The 27440-nt window shown below is 50.3% G+C and overlaps 1 protein-coding gene and 1 long non-coding RNA gene across 3 annotated transcripts in view; one reads left to right on the plus strand and one right to left on the minus strand.

Moving 5' to 3' along the window:
- The window catches only part of RHPN1 (rhophilin Rho GTPase binding protein 1), a 31951-nt gene extending 9995 nt beyond the window's left edge, over window positions 1-21956 (plus strand). Inside the window, exons 2-16 of one of the 2 annotated variants that reach the window (XM_061374227.1) lie at window positions 916-1034; window positions 5579-5707; window positions 8434-8509; window positions 8892-8969; window positions 10398-10522; window positions 10816-10982; window positions 11488-11675; window positions 11806-11962; window positions 13866-13985; window positions 16472-16666; window positions 16915-16991; window positions 18160-18306; window positions 19521-19679; window positions 19818-19978; window positions 20039-21956. In XM_061374227.1, the coding sequence (XP_061230211.1) occupies window positions 916-1034; window positions 5579-5707; window positions 8434-8509; window positions 8892-8969; window positions 10398-10522; window positions 10816-10982; window positions 11488-11675; window positions 11806-11962; window positions 13866-13985; window positions 16472-16666; window positions 16915-16991; window positions 18160-18306; window positions 19521-19679; window positions 19818-19978; window positions 20039-20216 (2076 nt within the window). In that variant the 3' untranslated portion in view covers window positions 20217-21956. The remainder of the gene's footprint in view (window positions 1-915; window positions 1035-5578; window positions 5708-8433; window positions 8510-8891; window positions 8970-10397; window positions 10523-10815; window positions 10983-11487; window positions 11676-11805; window positions 11963-13865; window positions 13986-16471; window positions 16667-16914; window positions 16992-18159; window positions 18307-19520; window positions 19680-19817; window positions 19979-20038) is intronic. The other variant, XM_061374228.1, reaches the window with a different exon arrangement.
- Window positions 1-27440, minus strand: part of LOC133223495 (uncharacterized) — a 449146-nt gene that overhangs the window by 240438 nt on the left and 181268 nt on the right. The window lies entirely within an intron of this gene.

Here is a 27440-nt window from a genome sequence, read left to right on the forward strand (position 1 = left end):
AGAACTGAATGTTCTTAAGGTCGTTCCCAACCCAAGCCAGTCTGATTCTATGAAATAATGCCTTTGAGAAATTCATTTCAGTGCCTCAGTGGATCTTCATATGTTCTTGGAGGGATCTGCCCATGTTTTGCAGTGATGTATGAAAAGCAGGAGGTTGCCATCCTCTTTTCTCCATCTCAACTGACCAACTATGTGCCCTCCCAAACAAGGTTGTTTTCCTGGGGGTTTTTGGTTGTTTGGGTGTATTTTGGGTTTGTTTTATCCAGGGGTCTTTTAGAATGTCACTTTGTCCATCTGAACCTCTCCTCAGACAATAGAAATCATTCGCTTGGGTAGAGCTTTTGTGGCGCTGGATTCAGAGACCCTTCTTGTTTCAACTGCACTGCCTTGGGCATCCCATAATAACCTTTTCCCTCCTGTGAGACAGGGGGATATTGCTGTCTGTCATTTCCTGAAGTCAGAGATTAAATGTGTTTCCCTGTCTGCAGAAAGAGCCAAAGCCAAGGAAGGAGGAAGGGATGGAATTCGTTTACTGCTTTGTGCAATTCATTTCTTCACCCCTGTGAACTCTTGACTTGCCATCTGCACTTGATCCCCTATAGCTGGAAGGAGATGAAAGCACTTATAGGCATGAGGTCACATCTGTTACAGAGCTTGAGGGTTATATAGGGCTCATCTGCAGCCCCCTAGGTCTTGTCTCATGTCTGGATGGTAAGACACTAGGAAAGAGATGCTTAGTTCCTGTTCATGGTTGCATTTGGGAAGTATTTTCTGAGTAGATTAGGAAATAAAACCCAACACATGGTGTTAAAGACTAAACCTTTTATTTCAAGTGCAATCCCAGACTCTGAAAATGCCATTTCTAACCCTAAACTGGTGCTGGTTTTCTGGTGAGACCCTGCCCTTCTCTCTCAGCAGGGCTGTGACCCCTTTGCGCAGACCCAGCGCAGCAAACTGCAGCATCGCCGGGCACGGATTAACCAGCAGATCAACAAGGAGATGAGGATGCGAGCAGGGGCAGAAAACCTCTTCAGGTGAGTGCTGGTCCCCAGAGCATCCCTCTGGCCCAGGAGGGATTTGCCAAGAGGTGGAAAATGGTTATGTAGTAATGGTGGAATCTATAATTTCAGCATTAGTTGCCTCCCTTGATGTGTAGGAGGTGGCTGATGCTGAAGCTGTGGCTGCCCCATCCCTGACAGTGTTCAAGGCTAGGTTGGATGAAGCTTGGAGCAGCCTGGTGTAGTGGAAAGTGTGGCAGTGGGCTCTAACAGGATGAGCTTTAAGGTCCCTTCCAACCCAAACCATTCTATGATGCTGGCCCTTCCATGGCTATGACTGGGGTTTGTTCACTGTTCCCCAGGCCTTGCAGCATTCATCCTGGTTATAGCTGCTTGATTCAATGATAATGCTATGAATTTTAATGAAAATGTATAGCTTTAATGTCTTGCAAGACTGGTACAAAGCAGGATGTGAGCAGATGGAATAATGGGAATAACTGGGATTGATCTTGGACTGCAGAGCTCCTGCCTGATAACCCCAGGGAGTGAGTCACATCCAGCTTGATTTCCAGAAAACCCCCTCACAGTGCTTCCAGCTGAGCAGAACCTGAAAATTCAGGAATGTCTTTACATATGGGCACGGTCTTCAACTTCAACAGGCTCTTCACCCTGTCAGAAGATGCATTTATGGGATGGTGCAGCAGTTGGCACCTTTACATGGCTTTCAGACTGCAGTGGGACCAGCACAAGGAGAACCTGTGCATTGCTGCCTTCCCCTGTATAATGTTGATGATACAAACGTGATTTTTTGCTGCTATTTTACCTTATTTTAACCCAAGGATGACCTTTTTTATAGCTCTTGTATATATCTCATGTTCCTGTAGGATATTGGAGCACATGCAGGGTGGTCATGTCTTTAAAGATAAGAAAATGTCGTAAGGCTGCCCTATAATAGCCTTTTGGGGGATATTTTGCCAGCTAGATTCTTTTCTCCAATTAAATAACTATTATATATGACTATTCAATATATATGACTACATATTGAATGATTTAACATCAGTGGCCTGGAATTGACGGGAATATTGAATTCCATATTGAACCTGGAACAAGGGAATAATAGTTTTTCCACCAAACCATAGGAAGAAATGGTGCTTTACTGGTGGCTGACATCACTGGTGCTTCCCAGGGGAGGTGAGGATACAGTCCCTGCACCCTACTGCTTCAAGCATGCTGCTGTGCCTCATCTAATTAAACTAAGGCCATGAAATCCCATCATGTGCCTCTTTTTCATTATTAAAAGCAAATAATACATAGGCGCAAATGTGCTGGCTCAGCAGAAACGTGCCTGGCTGCGGTTTGGGTGCAAACAGTGGGAATCATCACTACATGCAGGGGAGTGAAAAAGAATGTGATGCAAAACACATCTTAATTACTCAGCCAGGGCAATGCAGTGATGGGGCTGCCTACTTTTTGCTGGATCAGCACTTTGAATAACCTTTGGGAGCAGCCACTTCTCCGTCCCTCCCACATGTCCACTTTGTGGCTGAGTGATAATGGGGTTTGCTGGGTGATGTGATGCTCAGAGCTTAGAAAACAGGGGAAATCTAGGGGGAAGAATCAAGCTTGGGCCTGAAATTAAAGGCTGAGGTGGGGGATATTATATTGTAAGGTTTATTGCTTAAAATCTATAGATTTGAGTTGCAGGGAGAAATTTCCTTTACATGTAAGTGCTAAATGGAAATGGATTAAAGGTGTGGATTGCCTGAGTTTACAGCTGAAACAAAACCAAACCAACCCCCAAATCTCAATGCTTTAAAGAAAATAATCTCCTGAACTGTTCTCTTGAGCATATCAGCCTCCTTTCCTGGGGAGGTTGCTATGAATGGAGTGTTTGCTCGGTGTGTGTTAAGAGGGGTTGTTTGCTGGATAAATAAAGGGGAAGAGGCAGCAGAAAGCTTTTCTTTTCATGTTCTGGGGTTGAGAGAAGCAATGGGGGAGATAAAAGTGTGGCAAATAAACCTTTTCCATAACGAAATAAAGAATGAATCAGAAATCTTTGATGTTGGTTAAGCAAACAGCTGATAACTTCATAGAGGAGGTTGATGGAGACACGTAGGCTCTGTGTGCTCATACAGAGCTCAGTGCTTGCCCTGGATGGAGACCATGAGGTGCATCCCCACAGGTTTGCACACAGAAAGATCAAGTGCTCCCCTAAATTCTCTCTCTGATAGATAACTGTGCTCTTATTACTTCATGTCACCCTTGCAGAATGCAAACTGAAGTGCTCCAAAGTGATACTGGGCTTTCAAACCTGTTGCCAAGTCCTGGAAGAACTTGCATGCACATGTAGAATACTGCAGAGCAAAATTGGGCTTTGGAGGGTGGTCTGTCCTTTCTGCTGCAGAATAGGGGTGAAAGCACTGGTCAAATATATCATGGGCATGTGTAAATGTTACCCTGGTGCTGCAAATCAGCTATTAGTAATGTAAGACATGAATATATATATAAAATGGGAAGTTCAGGTTGGATATAAGGAAGAAGTTCTTTACTTAGGTAAAGGTGGTGAGGCACTGGCACAGGGTGCCCTGAGCAGCTGTGGCTGCCCCATCCCTGTCAGTGTTCAAGGTCATATTAGAGGGAGCCTTGGGCAACATGGTCTGATGTGAGGCCTCCCTGCCCATGGCAGGGGTTGTAACTGGAGGATCTTAAGGTCCTTTCCAACCGAAATCATTCTATGGAATGCTGAAGGATGTTTAAATAGAAGTGACTATGGAGATATTTGGATCTGCTGTGATATTGCTTGGTTTAGAATAAAACAAATGCATTGATCTTGGAAAAATTGCAGCAAAGAGGGGTCGGGGAGGAGACACTAAAGGACCAGCATCTTAAAACCAGCTTAATACCAAGTCAAAGGCACCATGTTCTGCAAAAGCTGGGGGGAAACAGAGCTCATGTCGTTTTTCCTGGAGCCTGGTTTAGCACAAGCAGCCAGAGCCCCTTTGAGCTGAGGACTGCAGCTGTCAGCTCTGGCTTATCTCTCCCCACTTTCCTCTGGAGCAGATAAGGAAGGTGTAATCAGCCTGGGAGCAGGCAACTGAAATCAGTCCTTGCTGTTTACATCTCCTGATGTGCACAAGTGGGGAAGGGAGGGCAGGGTCCAGCTCTGCTAATGGGTGAGTACAGCAAGCCTCTTCTTATAAAGAAGGGGGTTTTGCACCCAAAACTGAAATTTTTCTCCACAAACCTGACATTAATCATAGAATGGTTAGGGTTGGAAAGGACCTTTAGATCATCTAGTTCCAACCCTCCTGCCATGGGCTGGGACACCTCACACTAAACCATCTCACCCAAGGCTCTGTTCAACCTGGTCTTGAACACTGCCAGGGATGGAGCATTCACAACCTCCCTGGGCAACCCATTCCAGTGCCTCACCACCCTAACAGGAAAGAATTTCCTCCTTATATCCAATCTAAACTTCCCCTGTTTTAAGTTTTATCCCATTACCCCTTGTCCTGTCACTACAGTCCCTAATGAAGAGTCCATCCCCAGCATTCCTATAGGCCTCCTTCAGACACTGGAAGGCTGCTGTGAGGTCTCCACGCAGCCTTCTCTTCTCCAGGCTGAACAGCCCCAGCTTTCTCAGCCTATCTTCATACAGGAGGTGCTCCAGCCCCTCAGCATCCTCGTGGCCTCCTCTGGACTTGTTCTAACAGTTCCATGTCCTTTTTATGTTGAGGACACCAGAACTGTACACAATACTCCAGGTGAGGTCTCACAAGAGCAGAGTAAAGGGGCAGGATCACCTCCTTCGACCTGCTGGTCACGCTCCTTTTGATGCAGCCCAGGATACGGTTGGCTTTCTGGGCTGCAAGCGCACACTGCTGGCTCATGTTCATTTTCTCATCAACCAGCACCCCCAAGACCTTCTCCTTGGGCTGCTCTGAATCTCTTCTCTGCCCAGCCTGTAGCTGTGTCTGGGATTGCTCCGACCCAGGTGTAGGACCTTGCACTTGGCATGGTTAAACTTCATGAGGTTGGCATCAGCCCACCTCACAAGTGTGTCAGGGTCCCTCTGGATGGCATTCCTTCCCTCCAGCGTATCAACCGAACCACACAGCTTGGTGTCATCGGCAAACTTGCTGAGGGCGCACTCAATCCCACTGTCCATGTCAGAGACGAAGATGTTAAACAGGACCAGTCCCAACACTGATCCCTGAGGGACACCACTTGTAACTGGTCTTCAGGAGGACATTGAGCCATCAACTACAGCTCTTTGTGTGCGGCCATCCAGCCAGTTCTTTATCCACCGAGTGGTCCATCCATCAAATTGATGTCTCTCCAATTTAGAGACAAGGATGTCGTGTGGGACAGTGTCGAACGCTTTACACAAGTCCAGGTAGATGACATCAACTGCTCTACCCCTGTCCATCAGTTCTGTAGCCCCATCATAGAAGGCCACCAAATTGGTCAGGCAGGATTTCCCCTTGGTGAAGCCATGCTGGCTGTCACCAACCAAATAGAGGCATATAGAGGCACTGATGAAATGGGGGAGGTTTGATCCATGTTGTGTTATCTTGCAGGGCCACCAGTAACCACAAGGTCAAAGAGACAGTTGCCCTGGAGCTGAGCTACGTGAACTCCAACCTGCAGCTGCTGAAGGAGGAGCTGGAGGAGCTGAACAGCAGCATGGATGTGTACCAGAATGACAGGTACAGAGCCTGTGGTGTGGGAAGAGCAGCTGGCATTGTATTTGTATTGCTACTAGTAGCTGGTTTTTGCTTTTTCTGGGAGCAGGTCAGCATCTTTCGTGTACCTATTGCTCTGCCTTCCTGCTCTGCACAGGGTTTGGCTTTCTGGTAAGGACCATGAAGTGGTGGCTGAAGGCTAGAGGAGGACTTGGGCATGGGCCTGGAAGCAGTTTTTTATCGTGGAAACATCAATGTTTCATTTATAGAGCTGTGAGGAGACCCAGTTTAACCTCTTTTGCTAGTAGATACTTAGGTGTTTGGGGATGTATGGTGCATAGAATCATAGAATGGTTTGAGTTGGAAAGGACTGTAAGATCATCCAGTTACAAACCCCTGCCATGGGCAGGGACACCTCACATTAGAACACATCACCCAAGGCTCTGTCCAACCTGTCCTTGAACACTACCAGGGGTAGGACACACTGGTGTCCCCAAGCAGGAGGAATAGGTTAGAAATAGCCATCTCTACTTGCATCATCCACTTTCCTGAGCTTCCCACCAGAGCAAGAGATTTTTCCACCATTTGAAATGGGGTTTTAGCAGAAGTTCCAAGTGAGGCACTGGAATGGGTTGCCCAAGGAAGCTGTGAATGGTGAAACACTGGCACAGGTTGCCCAGAGAGGCTGTAGATGCCCCGTCCCTGGAGACATTCAGGGTGAGCTTGAACTGGGCTCTAAGCAACCTGATCTATTTGAATTTGTCCCTGCTCATTGCAGGGGATTCGACTAGATGACTTTCAAAGGTCCCTTCCAGCCCAAATCATTCAGTGGTTCTGTGACTTTATGTCCATCCACATGCTTTTCCCAGTGCTTGGTCCTCCTTAGGGGAGGCTGGTTGTGGTACTGGGGATAGAAAGAGGTGCAAAGACCAGGAGAGCATCAGTGACTCCATCCTGCAGGTTGCTGCAGTGACATTAAATGTGGGACCAGGATGATCTTGGTGCAGAACTGAGTTAGGTTCATGGGGTCTGCTGTGGGGAATAAAGCCAAGTGAGTCCTATACGTCTGCCGCCCTTGGGTGTTTGTAGTTGGAGGGTCTGCAGCCTCTGAATGGAATCCTGAATGTTGATCCTTCTTCTGCACTAGGAGCAGGGATGCAACATCTCCTGTGTTGCATGCATCCTCCCAGAGTTCTTCCTTATCAGGGCTCAGCTTTTCTTACCTGCCTCTGGTTTGCCCTGGTTTAAATAGAAACCAGCAACAGCAGCAACCCCAAACCCCTGCCCAGGCCAAACAAACACCCCTTTGTTTGCTGCAGGCATTGGATTTGAACGGAAACCTTGGTAGGAACAAACAATAATGCCTTTTCTACTCTAATTATAGCTCTTGAAGCTGTTTATTCAGTAGGAAGAGATGAGAATGTGGGTGCAGCCTCCCTGCCCTGCTCCCCTGGTTTCTGCAGCTTTCTTTGCCTCTTTTCCTCCCTGGATTAATGAGTGATGTGTTCACAAGTTAACAGCAGTTTCTGGAGGGAAGGAGAAAGAGTTGTGCAAATCTGGGTTGGGAAGGGCTTGATCCTGCCTGACACAGCTCCCATCTCACCCTGTGCCAGACTTCCTTGTCACTTTAAATTAGGCCAAGTGGCCAAGGATTCAGTAACATGGCTCAGTGACAGTACTGGGGGCATCCCCAAGGGATAAATGGCTATGAGGGAAAGCATTTGTGGAGCAAATCTGAGCTGCAGGTGCCATGTTCTCTGTATTTGTGTACAGTAGTTGGATGATGTAGCTTGTAGTGATAGGACAAGTGGTGATGGGTTCAAACTGAAACAGGGGAAGTTCAGGTTGGTGATAAGGAAGAAGTTCTTTACTGTGAGGGTGGTGAGGCACTGGGACAGGCTGCCCAAAGCAGTAGTAAGTGCTGTATCCCTGGCAGTGTTCAAGGCCAGGTCTTAGAGCAACCTGCTCTAGTGTGAAGCATCCCTGCCCATGGCAGGGGGTTGGAACTGGATGATCTTAAGGTCCTTTCCAACCCAAACCATTCTACAATCTTTTGCAGGGCTGTGAACTGCATGCTGCAGGCTCTGCTCTTTATACACGCCATTTCTTTACCTGTTGGCAGCAGAGAATCAAAATAGCTGCTAAATCCCCCATCAGGGGGAAGATGGTCCTTTCTTGGCTGTGGTTCTGCAGCTCTTCTTCCTCAGTGCTGCACAACTGCCCTGTTTTCATGCTGAAATACAAACCACTCCCCAACTGGGTGCTCCCAAATTCATCATCATCTTCAGGGCTTTACAGTATCAAATGAGCTCTGTAATAAGAGCTATTAATAGACAACTTCTTTTAATAGAGGTAGAACATGTCAATATCAGGCACAGTGTGCAGCCTGAGCAAGGCTTTATCAGCACCAGAGCCCAGATTAGCACATAGGAGAGGGCGAGTCCATGACCTGTGCCTGGTTCCCAAGGTATTAAAGCAGCTTCATTGCTGAAGCTGATTTTGTGGCTGTTACCTTTGTTAGGGAGTAAAAAGGAGAAGCTGGAGGAATAAGGGTGATAGTTTCAGGTTCTGTTCTTCTCTTGTGCTGCCATTTCCATTGGGAAGAGCATCCTTCTGCTGTGCAGAATTGAGTCCTCTTATAGTTTTAGCACAAACCCAGGGCAAAGAGCTGCTTTATTTTAGGCCCTGACACAAAAGGTCTCTGTAAGGCTTTTAAACCAACCACCGAATATGTTGCTGACTTCTTCCAGTGAGTCCATCAGCGTCCCCATGATCCCTTTGGGTCTGAAGGAGACGAAGGAGCTGGATTTGCTGGCACCACTGAAGGTGAGCATCAGGGTTCCACACTCTTGATGTGATGGAGGATGATGGAAGGGAATGACTGTGCACTTTGGGAGATATTTCAGTACATGGGGATGGTTGGGTGCTGTAGAGGAGATGCTGCAGCAGCTCCAAAACAGTTTCTGTCTTGGAAGAGCTACAAAAACCCAAGTTTATGTAGAGGAGCTGGACTTACAACATGGGAAAGTGGGAGGCGAGGGGCTAGAGATGCTGAACACCAAGAGCCAAGCAGGAAGGAGATGGTTTTCACTTGTGGGGAGAGCTGGCAAGTTGCTTATACAAAATAGCCCAAAGTCAGCCTTTAAATCATGCAGATCTGTTTTAAAGGGTGACTCAAGATTTTCTCTTCTCTTGTTTCCCCATCCAGGATTTCATCAGTGAACACTATGGAGAGGAGGGCATGTTGTTTGAGAAAGAAATCAAAGAGTTCATGGAGCTGAGGCAGGTTGGTATCTCTTCAATTACAAAGTCTTGCTTTGACTTGTCCAGAAACACTTGTTGAAGGTGCCACATTTTGCTCCAGGGGTCTCCTCATCCTCTCTCCAAGCCGAATCCTTATCCTTCTGTCTTAGGGTACAGGATTCCCACACTAAGCACCAGTAATCATTTGTGACTGTTAGGTCACCCCAGTGAGACCAAACAACTGCTCTCTCCCCAGTTAGCATCTGGAGAAGGGGAAATGTAAAGCAACCCAGTAAAGGTGGATTTGCTCCTCTCCTATATAATAGCTTTCTAAGTAATTTCATGTTTTGCCTGTGATTCCAGAGACTGGAAAGAAAGAGACTGGATCAGGCCCTTATGAATGGGCCTGATCCTGCTTTTAAGCCTATGGGAGAGGAGCTCTGCCAGAAGATGGGAAAGGGCCTGTGGTTAACATTAGTTGTTAGGAGAGCTCTGTCCCTCCTCCCCTTGCCAGGTCAAAAGCTCAAGGGCTTTTACTAAAAGCATAAATCCTATTTCTTCCACAGCATTTATTTCATGAGACTTTGTATGACTTTCTCTTGAAAACAATAATGGTTTAGATGAGCATCACCTCCAGCATAGTTCCCAGGCTGCTGACTCCAGATTTGGGTGCCCCATCACCAAAGTGGTACCTCCCCGAACTTTCTTACAGCTGAATCTGTGCCATGGGGCTGCCTGTCATTGCTGCACAGCATCTTCACTGCATTTCCCCCTGTGCTAAGCAGTGGTGAGGCCGCACCTTGAATCCTGTGTCCAGTTCTGGGCTACTCACTACAAGAGGGACATTGAGGTGCTGAAGTGGGGCCAGAGAAGGGCAGTGGAGCTGATGCAGGGCCTGGAGCACGAATGTGATGGGGAACGGCTGAGGGACGTGGGGGGTTCAGTCTGGAGAAGAGAAGGCTCAGGGGGGACCTGATGGCTCCCTACAAGTGCCTGAGAGGAGGATGGAGCCAGGAGGGGCTGGGCTCTGCTCCCAAGGAACAAGGGATGGGACAAGAGGAACCGGCCTCAAGCTGCACCAGGGCAGGTTTAGATGGAGCTGAGGAACAATTCCTGCCCCAGAGGGTGCTCAGGCATTGGAACAGGCTGCCCAGGGCAGGGCTGCAGTCACCGTCCCTGCAAGTGCTCACACAGCGTGGAGACGAGGCCTCAGTGCCATGGGTTAGTGGTGGCCTTGGCAGTGCTGGGGAATGGTTGGACTGGGTGAGCTTAAAGGGCTTTTCCAACCTGGTTGATTCTATTGATCTAATCCTATTGATCATATTGATCTGATCCATTTGATCGAATAACTCAGGTGGAGTTTTCCTCTCCCTGGGCTGACCAGCATGTGCAGCTCCATAAATCCATCATTTCCCCTCCCATTTTTCTCCCTCCCTTTCCCACCCTCATGTCTCCTCTCCCATCGTTGCAGGCGATGCGCACCCCAAGCCGCAATGAAGCTGGGCTGGAGCTCTTGATGGAGTATTACAACCAGCTCTACTTCCTTGACAGCCGTTTCTTCCCTCCCACCAAAAGCCTGGGTGTTTATTTCCACTGGTTCGTGCAGTTTTCCCCATCCCCCTTGGGGAACTGTGTGAGTAGGGAGGGAGCTGGGATCAAGCCTCCATGGTGGGGTTGCTGCCTCTGCAGCAAAGCCAGGGCTGGTGGACTTGAGGAGGTGGGTTTGCTGTTACCATGGGTGAGTGATTAGGGGATGCAGGGGAAAGAACACACCCTATGGGGATGAGCTGTGATGGGAAGAGTGGCTTTGGGCCTATGAAGAACACTGAAAACCTTCCAGCTTCCTTCTCCATGTGTAGTAATGGGCATCCAACTCTTCCCTTCCCCAGGTACGACTCCCTGACTGGGGTCCCATCCCACCAGCGAGCACTGGCCTTCGAGAAGGGCAGTGTGCTCTTCAACATTGGAGCTCTGCACACCCAGATTGGAGCACGGCAGGACCGTGCCTCCCTGCCAGGGCTCAACCAGGCCATCGATGCCTTCCAGAAGGCAGCAGGTATGTGGGTTCCCCCCCTTCCCTGGCTCTCTGAGGGCAGCATTTCCCTGGGCTGGGAGTATTCCACATGTGTACAAAGAGGGATGGGGACAGGGCATCTCCAAGGGACCACAAATCAAGTATGAGTTGGTACCATGCTGCTTCTGTGGGTGATGAAGAGAAGCTGGGATGACCCAAGAGCCACTCGGTGTGGCTTCCATACAGCAGGAGGGATGTTCCATCTGGGAACAGGAGAAATGCTGATCTGTCTGCAAGCAGCTGGGAATAAAAGAGACCCAACAACTGTGGTTACCCAGGGCTCTGGAGAAGAAAGGTGTGGGCACAAGGATGGTTTAGATAGCAAAGGAGGGACGCCCCATCTTTTTACCCAGTGGTTATAGTGAGATGTTTCTTGGTTACTGGCTCTTCTCCTCCTGTGCTGCTGGTGGGGAAACCTCCATGGTCCAATAGCCTGACCCTCCTGCTTGTAGGCCCTGTGGCTACCAGGAGCTTCTCCTTTGTGCAGGTGCCTTTAATTACTTGAAGGAGAACTTCTCCAATGCTCCCAGCTTGGATATGAGCTCTGCTTCTCTGAACATGCTGGTGCGGCTGATGGTTGCCCAGGTCCAGGAGTGTGTCTTTGAGAAGACGACACTGCTGCGTGCCCAGCACGACTTCCTCACACAGCTCCAGCTCGCTCAGGAGGCAGCAAGGGTGAGCACCGTGGGGAGAAGAGGACTTGGTGGGGGATGTTCCCACTGGAGATGTTCCTTCTGTGGCCTGCTGTCACTGTCTCTTGATGGATGTCCTACATCTCAGCCCATGTTGTCCCTTCTACCCGCAGGTAGAAGATGTCTACTCTCTGGTTCACCAGACAATGACCCAGGCCCATGTGAAGGATTACGTTCCCTTCTCTTGGACCACCATGGTCCATGTCAAATCGGAGCATTTCAAAGCGCTTTCCCACTACTTCGCTGCCATTGCCCTCTGTGACTGCCCTGGTGAGTGTTACATCTCAGAGGCAGATGCCTGCTCAGCCAAGTGCTGGCTCCACGTGACAGCCTCTTGTTTAGGAGGAGCGGTTGCAAATGAAGAGGTGTAGACATGCACAGGGTAGATGGATACAAAACCTAAAGGTTTTAGGATGCTCTGAGCTGTTGATCTTGCTTATTGACTCAGGGATTCATGCATAAGGCAGATTTCCCCCGTAGTTCTGCTTTGCACAGTGCTTGCTAAGTCTTCCTAAGAAGGTGAGTAAAAGAGGTGCTGTAGGGATGTTGTTTGCTGTCCCCTTTGGGACTGGATGGGTAAATAGGGGGTCAGCTACCTGCTGACCATGCGTGTGCCCATATTCTCAGCTGGGTATCCTCTGGGACACCCATTACTTGTGCCACGACAGCTGAGGGCTTCAAAAATGAAGATAAACCCAGAAGAACCTTGAATTTAATAGCTGGTTGCTCTGGGAATCCCATGGTGGTGAGTACTGTCAGCGGGGTACATGTGGCTGTGATGGAGCCAGGCTGACGTGGCTTCATGGAGCCAGCTGGAGCATGGATGCAGGATCCAACCCATGATCTCCATTGCACCATCACCAACACCCTTACAAGCAATTTTGGGTCAGGCATAGGATCTGAGGGCAAGCAGGTAATGCACACTGCGACCTGTGGAGCTGACCCATCACTTGGTGAGGTGGCTGAGGCCAGACTGGAGGGTTACTGGGGGATGGCTGCCAAAGCAGAGCTGTGCCAGTCATGGTGAGAGCTGCTAGTGATGGTGATTGCTGCCAGACTTTCCCTGCATCCTCCCCCATTCCAGAGCCTGTACAAATGTTGCTGCAGGGCTTGTGCCATGTGGGTGTTGTAGAAGCAGGATTGAGCTGCTGGGGCAGAGTCGGCAGACAGTGAGGTGCAGCTTAAAGACAGAAATGGCAGAGAATTGTGATGGAGCTGGGTTTGATATGGGGTTACAAGGGACAGGGCAAACTTCTCCCCTAACATTTGGAGGCTCCTGGTAACCTTAATGGTGAAGGAAACACAAGTCTGATGGAGAGGCAGAATTTGGGTGTCTGGGGATTGCTTATTGCTGCATCCCGGGCAATGTTGTTGAGATTTCAGCTGCTTGCTCACTGCCTTTCCCTGACCCCCTTGTTCAGAATAACAGATCTTTAGCTCCCATAACCAGCTGGCAAGAAACTCCTTAAGCTGCAGTTTAATCCCCCAGGGATGCTGCACAGGGAGAACCAGTTCCCAGCCTTTGTGTTCCTGCTTTTGGACCAGCAAATCCACAGAGGTCCTTGGGAGCCTTCTGATTGCACTTTGTGCCCAGGGAAGGAGGCTGCCATCGAACCCTGAGCTCCCTGTGAGCCAAGTGGGATTAGGAGCAGGTTTGGCTGGAAATAAGGGTGTAAAATGGACACATACAGAGCCCAACATGGTGTTCAGAGCTCTGAATCCATCTCAGTTTCTCCACTGAAGGACCCCTTTGGTTGTATGGCAAGCTTTGTGCCCATGTAGGGGCCCCAGGCACAGCAAGGAGGGCTCAGCTCCCAGATTAAGCTTTGGTCTACCCTGCTGGTGTGCTTTAGTTGTTGCTTCCCTGTCGCTAGCCTCCGGATGAGGAAAATCCAGGGCTCTTTATTTCCAATCCTGCTTCCAGATTGGAGCAAAGAAGGGAAGGGGGCAAAAGAACCAGATACTTGTGCTATGCCTTCAATGTGATAACTCTCCCCTCTCCCCATCAGTGATGTTGTGGCTGTCGCAGGCTGTGGTTGGGTGAGAGGAAGTTTGGGGCCATATGAACATGGATGCGGCTTCATTGTCCTCGTGTCCCCACTGTCTCAGTGTTGGGTGGTCAAGCAGTGCCTTGACCTCTCTAAACTCATCCCCTGCCATCTGTTTCACACAGCGGCATCTGATGCTGAACTGCCAGAGCAGGAGAAGGCTTTTATCCAGTTCCATGTCACCATGCCAGAGGGACCATCACTCCGTGTCCTGCTGCAGGACCCTGAGGAGAGGAGGAAGCTGGGTAAGCACATTGATGGGGGCAAATCCCCCAGTGCTTGCAATGAAAGCTTAATGTATGAGCAGTGAGCCCCACAGTAACCCTATTCATGGATGCATGGTCTTCATTAAGGTGTGTGATGAGCTGTTGTGGGGGGGTTTCTCCATGCAAGTACATAATTTTGAGGCTTTCTTTGGGAATAGCCTTTCCTGGGAAGGCAGGAAAGCATCATGGATCTCTATTAGGGTGCTGAGGACCAACTCGCATTGCTTGCACCAACTTTTCCAGCCAAGTTTAACAGTAAAACCTCAGGCACAAAGATTTTCTAAGGAAGGTAACATCACCCAACGCAGTGTGGAGAAATCCACAGGGACACAAAGATCCTGGAAGCTCCTTGCTGCTGACTTGGCTGGATCACAAGAAGACACAGCAGATGCCAGGGGGTGGCTTTTTAGCTACATCAAAACGTTTGGGAAACAAAAACTTCCTCCCATGTGGATTTTCAGCTTGAGGGACAAAACCAGAACGTTGCTTATTTAGCTCAAGTCATGGTTTGGCAGCTCCTCCCCAAGGAGGCTGCAAGTAGAGCAAAGCTCAGCGTTCTGGTTTTTGGGTGTCATCTTCTGTTTGCCTTCCCCATGAGCTGCCTCCTGGTGCTCTTTCCACTCATTGCACGTGTGTGAAAGGAGACAGGTCCCACCAGGAAGGAGTTTTGCCACATCACCAACCCCAGCAAAGTTCTCCTGGCTGCTTGGCCAGATTTACTGCTGGGGATCGGAGGTGAAGGACATACAATGAGAGACTCCTTATACCCCTAAACCAGAGTGTTATGGTAACACCACCCCAACACCCTCAGCTGCTGTCATCTGGTGTCCAGAATCATAGAAGGGTTTGGGTGGGAAAGGACCTTAAGATCATCCAGTTCCAACCCCTCCCATGGGCAGGGATGCCTCACACCAGACCATGTCTCCTAAGCCCCATGCAAGCTGGCCTTGAACACTGCCAGGGATGGGGCAGGCACAGCTTCTCTGGGCACCCTGTGCCAGCGCCTCAGCACCCTCACAGTAAAGAACTTCCTTATCTCCAACCTGAACTTCCCCTGTTTCAGTCTGAACCTCTCACCCCTTGTCCTATCACTGCAGTCCCTGATGAAGAGTCCCTCTCCAGCATCCCTGTAGCCCCCTTCAGACACTGGAAGCTGCTTTGAGGTCTCCACACAGCTTCTCTTCTCCAGGCAGAACAGCCCCAATGTTGTCAGCCTGTCTTCATATATGATGTACATAGCCCAGCTTCAAGCTCTACCTGTGCTCTTGTTGAATGGAGCTTATTCCCCACATCTGCTGGTGAAAAATGAGCATGCAGACACCAGCCTCAGCTCTGGGTTTGGTTTATAGTAAAGGAAGAAGCTTATGGCATTAAAATCATCTCTCTGAAAGGATATTTCCCTCCCTCTTCCCTTGTCTCCTGGTCTTAGCATGTTTTCTCAAACATAATATATTCCCCCATTTTAAGTAGAGTGGAGCCATGGACTTCCATGCCCAACCTCTATTCCCTGTAATCTCTTGGAAATCACAGGACAGTCATTAGATAGTCATTAAAACCTAGTTGCTTTCTTGCTGACAGTGGATGCTTTGATAAAATAGGATTGATGGATATGATACAGTTTTAGGGGGAATCTTCCTCTCTGTGTTCTATCCAGCCTCAAAATACTTCCTCGAATGCGGTTTATGGAGGAAAGTGAAGGTCTTGAGGCCACTGCCTTTGGTCCACATAAACCTGGAGCAAACCTCATCATCTCCCTGGATTATGTTGCCACCGTGTGTCCTAAACCGGGAAGCGCAACAGGCACCCGGGTTTCTATGGTACGAGTGCGTAGACAGAGCTTTTTTGGTAGTTTAGCTTATATAGCTGTTTTCCTGGCTGCTTCGTTTCCATGAGGATAGAAAACGCATTGAAGGCAACTTAAGAGGAGCAAAGCAAGAGCAGATGCAGAAGAGGATGGCAAGCAGGACCTGCGGGGCAATGAGAAAGCTTTCCTTAGCCTAGAAAAGAGGGAGACGTGTTGCATCTTCCCGAAGCTGGCACCAGGAGGACAAGGCTTGATTGTCCTTCGTGTATTTGCCCTCCCGTGGGATGCAAGGTGCTGGAGAGAAGTTAATTTGCAGAGGAGATTGAGGTTAAAGCATTAGGAGGGACTTTGGGGGCGGCACAACGTGGTGGCAGCTCCTTTGCTGCTTGCTTTTTGGGAACATCTGCCAGCTCCGGCGCTGGGGGAGTGAAGTAGGTCACCCTTCAAGGTCCCTTCCCAGCCCTACATCAGGGGCTCGAGCTGACGGCTGGGACCTACTCCATTTAGCAGCACGTTGAACGCCTGGCAGGCTGCAAACGTGACTGGGCTGTCCCTGAGTCACGTCGGGGTGGCACAGCCCTGGGAGCTGCTGTCATCTGTAGGCAGCCGAGAGGGAACAGCTCCGCTCCGCTTGGGCTCAGATCTCTCTGCTCCTTTGCAGGCAAAGCGCATCTGAAGAAAGCCATCATGAAGCACGAGGAAGCCATGAGGATTCACGGCTTGTGTAAGATCCTCAGGAAGATGGATATCCTGCAGGAGGTCCTCTCCTTTGCCCACAAGCGTTCGTTGAGCAAATACTCCGAAATCGACCATGAGGAGGACTTCTTTGAAACTGGAGATGCTCCAGATATTCACCGTAAGTGGAGCTGAGGTTGCATGGGGTGGGCAAACTCCCATGGCGAGTTTATGGCATGTTGCTGGGGACCAGAGCTCCCTGTCATCACAGGTAGGAGCAGGGGCTCCGGGTTGCATGTCTGGCAGCTGCCTGAGCACATTGCAGCTCTTATGAGTTGTAAAATCCCTCTTCAAGCAGCACAATGTAGAGGCAGAAGCTGCCACAACTGCCTGACCACAGTGTATGTGCTTTCCTCTCCCTTCTGCCAGCCAAAACGCACCAGAAACCAGAGATCAAATCCCCCAGCTTCTCCCAGGTGAAGGTGACCGACCTCTTCCACAGGCTGGTATGTACAGCTATGGGATGGAGGGTGCCCCATGGGAGCAGACATCTCCTCCCCTGCATGCTCTGCTTGCCTGGTTTCCTTCCTCCCCTTTCCTTCTGCCTCTTCTCCCTCTCTGGTGCAGCGGTTGCACCCATGGGCAGCTTTCCAAGGAGGAAAAGGGCAGGGGCATGTGCAAGAGGAGGGTTAGGGTGCATGGGTCTGTCTTTGTAAGACCTGAATGGATCACAAAGCTCCACCAGTGCACAGTGGAGCAGCACAGGCATTTAGGGTGGGTTTTGCCTGAGAAAGGACCAAAGGGACCCTTTAGAGGAAGCTTTCTGGGGGCAGGATGGTGCCAGCTGAAAGGCATTAGGAATCTCCCACTGGACCTTTATGTCCCTCCCCTCTTTAGGTTTACAGGGTCCTGGGGAGCAGGACTGAGCTTTGCGGCTGCTATGGAACCTGGTTGTACCGTCCCTGTGCCCCAAGCACCCCAAGGACTGTGCAGTACCCCAGGGAAAGGTTGATTGAACAGCCCCAAGACAGGCAGGTATATCCTGCTCCTGTGGGAATAAAAAAGTGGGGAAAAGACAGGAAGATAGGATGGATTTGGGGGATTTGAACACTACCTCACACCCTGCTATTGGACCACCCTAGTCAGGCTGCATCCTCCAGAGCCAGGCAGCAGGGAAAATCCTCACCACCCATCCCTCCTTGGGTACTGTTGTTTGCTCCTAAACAGGGGAGTTAAGGAGCCAGGGAATGAAGCTCTTCCCATCAGAGCTTTCTGTTTTCTTTGCTCCATAATTATAGTGTCTAGATAGATACCAGCTCACTGCTGTGCCTTGCAGGACTTGAGGCAGTGCAGGGAGACATGTCCAGACCTTATCTCTGGGCAGAAACCTCTTAAGGTCCTTCCCAACCTGTGCAAAGCTACTGCTGCTTGTAAAACCAACATCTGACATGGGCTTTTAAACACCTTCAGCTTTATAGTGCATAAATCCACCTTTTGGGTGTGCAGGAAGTGTAAAACTCTGGCCAGTCTCCAAATCACATCCTTAAAGAAAAGCAAAAGATGTGTTTTCTTGCTCTGCCTCCTCCCCATCAGTGGGTGTTTTGCAAGTTTGCACGTCCCCAGGGTGTTGTTCTTGCACCAAAATGTTCTTTCCATCTTTCCACCTCATCCCAGGGGCCCCTTTCGGTTTTCTCAGCCAAAAACAAGTGGTACCCAGTGCGGAGAGTCCATCTGATGAGAGGAGAGAATGGGTTTGGATTCACACTCCGAGGAGACTCCCCTGTCCTCATTGCTGGGGTTATCCCAGGGGGCTGTGCTTCTGTGAGTACCCCAGGATCTTCTTGTCCCCATGGGGATGCTGGAATTGAGATGTCAAAGGATGCCTTGAGGGGTATTGGGGTGGTTTTAGATCTTAACACTCAGTTGATAACTGCATTGGTGTGCTGAGGTGGAGACTCATCCCTGTCAGATCTCAGCCTGGGGCTTGCAGGTGGGTGTCAGGAAATAATTGAGTTGTTTTTAATTCCTTAGGAGACAGCTAAGGGAAAAAAACACAGAGATTAGCTCAGTTTGTAACTGCTGGCAGCTTCTCTTTGGCAAGCACCCAGCTCCCTTCTCCCCCATTTTGGGACGTGACAGTGGATGGAACAAGATGGCAAGTCTGGAACACGAGTTAGCACAGTGAAAACTTATTTCTGGGCTTTCTGATGTATCAGGGGACACTTTGTGTTCCAGCAGAAGCTTTCAGGAGCAGGCTGGTGGGATGTGCAAAAGGTCTCCCTCTTCTCTCAGCACTGTTCAGCATCAAGTCTGCCATCCAGAGCCCGGCATCTCTGTAACAACATGCTCTTGGCAGCAGGATTTCCCTTTTTGGGAGACTAAAGTCTTCTCAAAGACCATATGTGGTCCATATCTTGTCTCATGGGCTTTATTTCACTTAGCTGGGGTGGGATTGGACTCCAGATAGACACCAAAATGTGGTTGTACTGCGTGGATAAGCTCCTAAACCTCCACTGCAGCTGGCCCGACATGTGCTGGCTGAGCTGCTGCTTGTTCTGATGCTGTCCCCACAGCCCTGAGCTGCCACGTCAAGAGCCTTGTTGATGCCTTGATGGATGAAGGGTGTGCAGAACCTTGCTGAACCTGCTGTTTTCTGAAGGATCAAGGCTTGCAGGCAATATTTTATATATATATATGTTATTATTTTCTGTAGACCTGCAGCATTTAACCTTTATGAGAGTCAGAGGTGGGTGCTTTTTTTGCAAGGCTGGATGTTTGGTGAGTGTGGTCGTCTCCAGCAGCTGCAAAAGAGGTGCTTAGTCTCTAGAGCATCCCACATGCTGCAGAGCAGATGTAAAAGCTTTAGGATGATGAAGGCATTGTGTGTTTTATGCTGTAGGTGGAAGATGGACCCCAGCCCTCCTTGTGGTCCGTATCTCTGTAGGACTGGCACCCATGGAATGGGGTGGACATCAAGCAGATCACATGCAGTGACATCCGTGAGCTCAAACATGTGCATCTCTCTTTCCCTGCAGGAAGCTGGATTGAAGGAAGGAGACTACATCATCTCAGTGAATGGCAAGGACTGCAAGTGGTCCAAGCATGCTGAGGTGGTGCAGCTGCTAAAGAGCACTGGGGAGGAGGGCGTGGAGATCGGTGTGATAACCCTGCAGGGCTCAGAGGGACCCAAAGCTGTAAGTCACATCACAAGCCTTAGGTGGGAAACACGAGATTCCCCAGGCTCCTGCTGGAAGTGTAGGGCTGAGGCCAGGCATCTTGTCTGCAGCTCATGTGCTGCGCTGTCTTCATATCCCTCTCTGCTTCCCAAACAGGCAGACAAGAAGGCAGCAGCAATGTCCTCAGGCAGCGGGGTGCTGAAGAGCAACAAGGAGAACAGCCGGAAGAGCCTGATGAACAGCAAGAGTGCCAGCACCCTGCTGGTGTGGAGCAAGAAGAGCAAGCGGAGCAAGAAGAGCACCTACGGCATCCCCTTCACCACGGTGGGAGACAACGAGGTCATGTACTGAAGCAGCTACAGGGTTAGTTTGTGTCCCACCACTCCAGGGCTGGCTGCCCATGAACCCTTGCAAGCACTGGTGGCCTCCAGGCTGTGCTGGTGTCGGTGCTGCAAGGAACCCCCCAGTCCCAGGGATGTGCCGCTGGTCGGATCCTCTCCAAAGAGGCAAGTGATGCATAGCACCAGCTCCTCTATCTCCCAGCTCCTGTGTTAAACCATCTTAAGCCTAAACAGTATGGGGAAACACTGATTTATCCTTGATTTTTTAGCTTTCATTTTGCTCTTAGGGGAGAGCTGGAGGGGAGCTGTGCTTCAGTACAAAGCAGGGATTGGTTTGTGTCTTCTGCTTGGTGCGAGGAGCAGCCAAACCAAACCCCAGCCATTAAAGCAAAAGCTGTAACCTTCTTTAGGATCTCCTAGGCTTTCTCTGCAAGGTAGAGGGTGGCACCACTGCTCACCAGGAGCTGCTGGCAGAGCTGAATCCAGTTCCACCTTCAACTCCGCCTTTCAGGAGAGAGGATAGTGTGGGATTTGTGATCCCATTGTGGGTTCCAGCACAGGCAGCACCGGGCTGCGCATCTCTGCCGTGATACCAGTTACAGGATGTCCCAGTAAAATGGGTTGAAATTAGAATGGTTTTGACCATTTTAGTGCTTTTTGTTTGTGTTTTATTAATAACCACCCAGGTTGGTGCAGCAAATGCAGCCCAGCTGCTTCTTTGTAAGAAAAGGGAAAGACTTAAGGTGCATTTGTCTCGCTTCTTTTAATCAGTAGACGTGGATTGCCCTAAATATGTGAGTAGATTAATAGCTAAGAGCCTTGCTGGGTTTTTTTTGCTTGGTATGAGATTAAAATTCCAGGAAGATAGCTCCTCCAGATTATTAAACTACTAAATTTGTGCTAGTATTGGATCTTGCACACGTTGCTAATACCCTAACACTGTGCTGTCAGCATTCGTACCAGAGCTGGGCTGATGGATACATGCATCTTGGTAATTGTACTGGAAATGCTGGGAGACTCCGAATACACTCTTAGATATATTGGCACCATTTTCTCCATCCCATTTCTGCCTCGTGCATTATTTTTCTGAAGGCTAAAGAGCTGTCTGCTCTTCAGTGCTTGGATGATCTTGGTAGGTATAAAATACCCTTCAGAGATGCAATTGTATTTTTGTACTTTTTAAGTGGTGACACATTTAGTTTAAAGGAGTGAACGTGCAAGGGATATCATCACGAGTGCATCCCCATGGGGTTGTATCATTCTTGGTGGCACAATGCCTGAGTGCTGAGCTTTCAGCCCTGGTTATAGTTAGGGAGAACTGAATAATAGAATCATGGAATGGTTTAGGTTGGAAAGGACCTTAAGATCATCTAGATCCAGCCTCCCTGCCGTGGGCAGGGATGCCTTACAGTAGAGCAGGTTGCTCCAAGCTCTGTCCAGCCTGGCCTTGGAGCATTCACCACTTCTTTGGGCAACCTGTTCCAGCGCCTCACCGCCCTCCCAGTAAAGAACTTCTTCCACAGGGCTTCTAGCTCTGTATTAACAACCAAGACGCCTCTCTATAGACCGAGACATCATCAAACCGGATTAGAGATCCGGCTGCCACCATCTGGTGCAGTCAGATTTCCTGCGTCATCTTCCCAGCTGCTTGAGTGCTAAGGAAGGCGGTGGGTTCACAGGAAAGGCCACCTTCCTGTTAAAGCATCCCAGCAGCATCTTCCCCCTGATTCTAAATGTGTTGCCAACAGGGACATCTTGGAGCTGGGGATGTATTTATTTAGAAGCCTGCACGTCGCGTTTCCACCCGCATCACCCAACTCCTCCATTGGCATCAGCGGAGGGGTTGTGTGTTGTGTGAGTTGGATGGTTTCCCTAACACCAGTGGTTTTGTTTTGGTTGATTTTGTACATGGACTCTCACCTTTTATGAATTAAAAAGCACTGATTCCAAAACACTTTGTAGTGTGCATCTCTGTTGTGAATTACTACACAGGTGGGATCAAGGTTGGGCTTCCAAATGGGTCAGATTTGGGTCATTTTTTCACCCATTTTCATTTGGGTCACTTAAACCTGAAGCTATTGAGGTTTGGTGAGATCATTTGGATCTCATACAGCCTGACCCAAAGCAAACCAAGTTCCTAAACACCCAGGTTAACCCTTGGCAAGACATCATCTCCAGCAAGGTGAAATGGGAGCTGGGGCTTTGTCCCATGAGTTATTTCATGGAAGTAATGTGGAAGGTGAGAAGGCTGGATCCACTGGGGGCTTTTCTCCTGCATAAAAGGAAGGAGACTGTTCAAGAAACTGTTCTCAAGCAGGGTTGTGTGAAGCAAACTTGGTGGGGTTTGGAGTTTCTGTTGGTTTGGGTTGCCAAAAAGGGTTTCCAAACCTCTTGTTTTTGGAAGAGCACATTAATGGGAACAAAGGCATCAATGGAAACAAAGACATCACTGGTGCTGGAGGAGCTCATGAGTAGCTGGCAAAGAGCAATGCCTTGACATGGGACTCCCCCAACCCCCCTTTTCCCTTTGGTGTCAGTGTTTCAATGGAGCCCAACTCTCCACCATCCAGGGAGGATGACCAAGCCCATGGGGCTGGACCATGGGTCCTGGCAGCACACAAGCCCCTGGCTCAGGGAACATACACCCCATGGGAGATAAAAGGATAGAGTGACTCCTCTTTGGAGACACAGGGGTGGATTTAACCCCACTTACATCGAACTGAACCAGGGTGAGTGCTTTCAACATGGGGTTAATACACAAAAGGGTGGTGGGAGCCTCTTTATCCTGTCTACCAAGCTGGAGTTAAAGCATTATCTGCCTCTTTTATCACATCATCTTGTAACTGAAGGTGTTTTCCCTTCCGCCAGCCCTCCTGTACCCAGCACCAACCTCAAAGCCACCCACAGGGAGTTGTTCTGCTGCAGAACATCCTTTTCCCACCTACGCTCAGTGGCTGTGGGAACCTCGTGACTCCAGTGCTGGGATCACCTCCTCTGGTGATGTATTTCAGAGGAGACCTGTGCTCCACCAACAAGAGGCTGGTGTCTCCCTCCCTCTATGCTGAGAGGCTGTCGAACTGGATCATTCCATGCTTATCTTCTTTTCCATCTTGACCAGGAGGTGAAAGGGTCCTGTAGGATCCTGCTGGTGGGGGCCAACAAGAACCACTGCAGAAATAGCTTTACTTAACCAAGGGACTGTAGTGACAGGACAAGGGGTAACAGGTTAAAACTTAAACAGGGGAAATTTAGATTGGATATAAGGAAGAAATTCCTTCCTGTGAGGGTGGTGAGGCACTGGAATGGGTTGCCCAGGGAGGTTGTGAATGCTCCATCCCTGGCAGTGATGAAGCCCAGGTTGGACAGAGCCTTGGGTGACATGGTCTAGTGTGAGGTGTCCCTGCCTATGGCAAGGGGTTGGAACTGGATGGGCAGGGACATCTGGACTAGACCAAGTTGCTCCAAGTCCCATCCAGCCTGGCCTTGAACACTGCTAGGGATGGAGCATTTACCAGTTCTTTGGGCAGCCTGTGCCAGTGCCTCAACATCCTTATAATAAAGAGCTTCTTCCTTATATCTGACTGGAGCTTACCCTGGTCTGGGACCAATTAAAACAGCTTTCAGGAGCATCCTATGACCAGTCAAAGAAGCCTTTAGGGGCATCCTACGACCAGACAGGAGATGCAAAGAAGGGTTTGGGTTGTCTTTGTTATCCCTTGTTGATTTCTAGGGTCCTTGACACAGAGAACATTGGTTCCCACCATCCTGAAAACCCCATCATGAAGACCCCAGCAAATCCACAAGGGTTGAGCCGAGTTTCCTGCCTTTGAGGTTGAATTTTCCTCCTCTCAGAGCTTCACACTCAGTGATAAGAATCTCCCAGCCCATATATCAGCGTGGTGGGAAGGTGGTTTGATTTTCCCCTCCATTAAGTGCACAAAATCTCTCTTAATAGTGGAGAAGTTACCTACCTGTGGTGTTGTCACAATGGCCTTGTGCCTGCCTCTTTCTTCACGGCCTGTTGGCCCCGTAACCCATAATGGCTCTTGTGGAGCTGTCACTGGCTGTGATTTAATGCTCCTGCCTGGCCCTGGGAACAGCAGAAGGGAAGCAGCTACTGGGTGGAATTTGTCAGTGGGATCAGGCCCTTCAGCAGCTGCGGGTGCTGCTTTCAAACAGGCCTGGGCCAGGAGCACATCAGTGGGATCATCTCAGAAGAATGAGGCAGAGCAGGCTTGGTCCAGTAGCCAGAAAGGGGAGTGATGCTGTGACCGCTTAGTCCCTTTCCCAGTGCTCACTGCATTCCATGGAGGGTGTCACCCTCAGCCCCATCTCCCACCTTGGCCCTCTGCAGCACCCATGTGCTCAGTACAGAGTGGGGTACCACTGCCTCATCCTTTCCAGCCTGAGCCCACTGGAGGGCAGCAGTACCTTGTCCAATGCAATTCCCGCAGTACAGGGACCCCACATCTGCCAAGAGCAGTGGCATCCCTTGACTTCCCCCCAAGGGTGAATAGAGGTGTCCCTGGGATGCTTTGGAGACCAGTGCATTGAAAAACGTGGCAGAAAAAGTGATTTTTAAAACCATATATCATAGAATCATGCAGTGTTTGGGTTGGAAGGGACCATAAAGCTCATCAGTTCCAAACCCCTTCCACTAGAGCAGGGTGCTCCAAGCCCCTGTGTCCAACCTGGCCTTGAACACTGCCAGGGATGGGGCAGCCACAGCTTCTCTGGGCACCCTGTGCCAGTGCCTCAGCACCCTCACAGGGAAGAGCTTCTGCCTAAGAGTTCACCTCGGTCTCCCCTCGGGCAGGTTCAAGCCATTCCCATTCTTGGCCTGCCCCTACAGGCCCTTGTCCCAAGCCCCTCTCCAGGTTTCCTGCAGCCCCTTTAGGCACTGGAGCTGCTCTCAGGTCCCCCATTCAGGAGCCTTCTCTTCTCCAGGCTGCCCCAGCCCAGCTCTCTCAGCCTGGCTCCAGAGCAGAGCTGCTCCAGCCCTTGGATACATCCTGCAAAATCCGTATGGGGGAAGAGAGCAAGAAGCCGTGCATGGCAGAGCAGCATCCTCTGGGGTAGAGCACCCTGAGCTCATGGCAAGCTCCATCCATCCTCTAAAAGGAGGGCTGAGATTCTACTGAGAGCACCCATTCTGCTCCGTCAAGCTGTCCCTTGACTCCACTGGGGCTGCAGTAGGGGGCTTCGCTCCTGCTCTGGTCCTAAAAGCTTTGCCAAGGTGCTGTCTGAGACTTCCCAGCAGCTTGGAGAAGCCAAAGCCCCCCTGCATGGCCTTGGATGGCAGCGAACAGCACTGGGAGGCTCATCAGCCATAAGGCCACAAGAGAGGGGCTGTGCTGGAGGGATGGGTGGCCACCAGGGCAGAGGAGCCTGGTGGGTCAAGGCTGGGCTTCAGGTCAAGGCACTGGGGCTACAGGGGAGAGATGAGGAGGAGCTGGTGGAGATGTGGGCTGCAGAGTGGCACTAGAGGGCAGAGTCGGAACATGCTGAACCAGAGCAGCGCAGAATAACAGACCCATGGAATGGTTTGGGTTGAAGGGAGCTTAAAGCTCCTCCAGTTCCAACCCCTACCACAGGCAGGGACCCCTTCCACTAGAGCAGGGTGCTCCAAGCCCCTGTGTCCAACCTGGCCTTGAACACTGCCAGGGATGGGGCAGCCACAGCTTCTCTGGGCACCCTGTGCCAGCGCCTCAGCACCCTCACAGGGAAGAGCTTCTGCCTAAGAGCTCAGCTCAGTCTCCCCTCGGGCAGGTTCAAGCCATTCCCCTTGGCCTGTCCCTACAGGCCCTTGTCCCAAGCCCCTCTCCAGGTTTCCTGCAGCCCCTTTAGGCACTGGAGCTGCTCTAAGGTCTCCCCTTCAGGAGCCTTCTCTTCTCCAGGCTGCCCCAGCCCAGCTCTCTCAGCCTGGCTCCAGAGCAGAGCTGCTCCAGCCCTCACAGCATCTCCATGGCCTCCTCTGGACCTCTGCTCCCCACAGCCCAGACACCCTTTATCCACCTGGATACCAGGTGGAATGGTGCTGGGGTCCTGTATTGTCACATCCATGTAGCTCCATGCACATGACTCTATACAAACCAATCTGCATACTCACACCAAGTCAGCTCCTGCTCTGGAAACTGCCTTCATGCTGCCCAGGAGCAAAGGAGAGGATGGAGGCCATGCTGCCATGAGCAGTGTTCTACCAGGCTCTTGCTTGTCCCTGTACCCTATCACCCTCATCTGCTTCCTACCAGGGACATAAGCATTGGATGGGGATACCCCCCCATTGCTTTGTGGTCCCTGGGGAGTGCTCAGCCACCTTGCATTGGAGCAAGTCTGACCTGGCCTAGGTGGTCCTGACAATGGTCAAGGGTGGAGAAGGGACCTCCTTTGGTCCTTTGTGCCCTGTTGTGTGTAGGATATGAGTGTTTGTGGAGGGTCTGTGCTCTGTAGTCCATAAGAGGATGAGGAAGATGCTGATCCTCTACTGGATTTATCCCAGAACTTGTCCTCCACTGGCACAGGAGACTGAGGCAGGCCAGGATGCACTGGAATTAACTGGGATGCTGTCCTGGTCTTGGCTGGGATGGGGTTAAACCACCACATATGCACTGGGAGAACAGTCTTGGTCTATACCAAGCAATGAGGGCAAGAGGGCCACGCTGTGGGGCAAGGAGATCATGGTGGGATGAAGGAAGGTCATGTTATGGAGCAAGGTGGACATGGTACAGGGCAAGGAGGTGATGTGTGATGGATCACATCATGCTGTCAAAGAGGGACATGGTGTGGAGCAACAGGGCCATGCTATTTGTCAAGGACATCATGCTATATCACAATAGGGTCACGCTATAGAGCAAGAGGGCCATGCTATGGGTCAAGAGGGTTCATCTATGGAGTGAGGTCGTGCTAAGGAGCAAGGTAGATGTGCCACAGGGCAAGAGGGTCATGCAATGGGGGTCATGCTGTGCACAAAGGGGGCTTCCAAGGTGCTGATACTCCATGGGGATCCCTCATGGCTTGGAGCATGTCTCACCTCACTCTGAATGGCTGGCTTTGCCCCTGCATGGAGCCAAACCAGCAGCATCCCTATGGGATCTGTGGGTCCTGCTTCTAGGAACCAAGGGCAAATAAACCCTGGAGAGGCCCCAGCATCACCCATGGCCAGCTATGCAAAGCAAAGCAGTGCTGTGAAGCGCATCCCCCTGCCTCTTCCCTCTTTCCCTCTTACCACGTCCCAGGACTCTCCCAACAAACCCATCCCATCTTTGCCCTGTCTTTGGAGCAACCCTCCCTTTTTCCCCCTGCAGTCACGAGGAGCCTCCTTCAGCAGGGTCCAGTCTTTAATGGGAAGGCCAGAACTGAGCCGTTCGGAAATGGCTCCTGAATCTTTAATAAAGCAAACATTGCCTGGGCCATAAACATCTGATGACAGCAACAGAGG

The sequence above is a fragment of the Neopsephotus bourkii genome, unplaced genomic scaffold (assembly GCF_033783945.1).
Source record: "Neopsephotus bourkii isolate Nb327-2 ecotype Australia unplaced genomic scaffold, CSIRO-AGI_Nbou_v1 NB_1637, whole genome shotgun sequence".
In the NCBI taxonomy this organism is placed as follows: Eukaryota; Metazoa; Chordata; class Aves; order Psittaciformes; family Psittacidae; genus Neopsephotus; species Neopsephotus bourkii.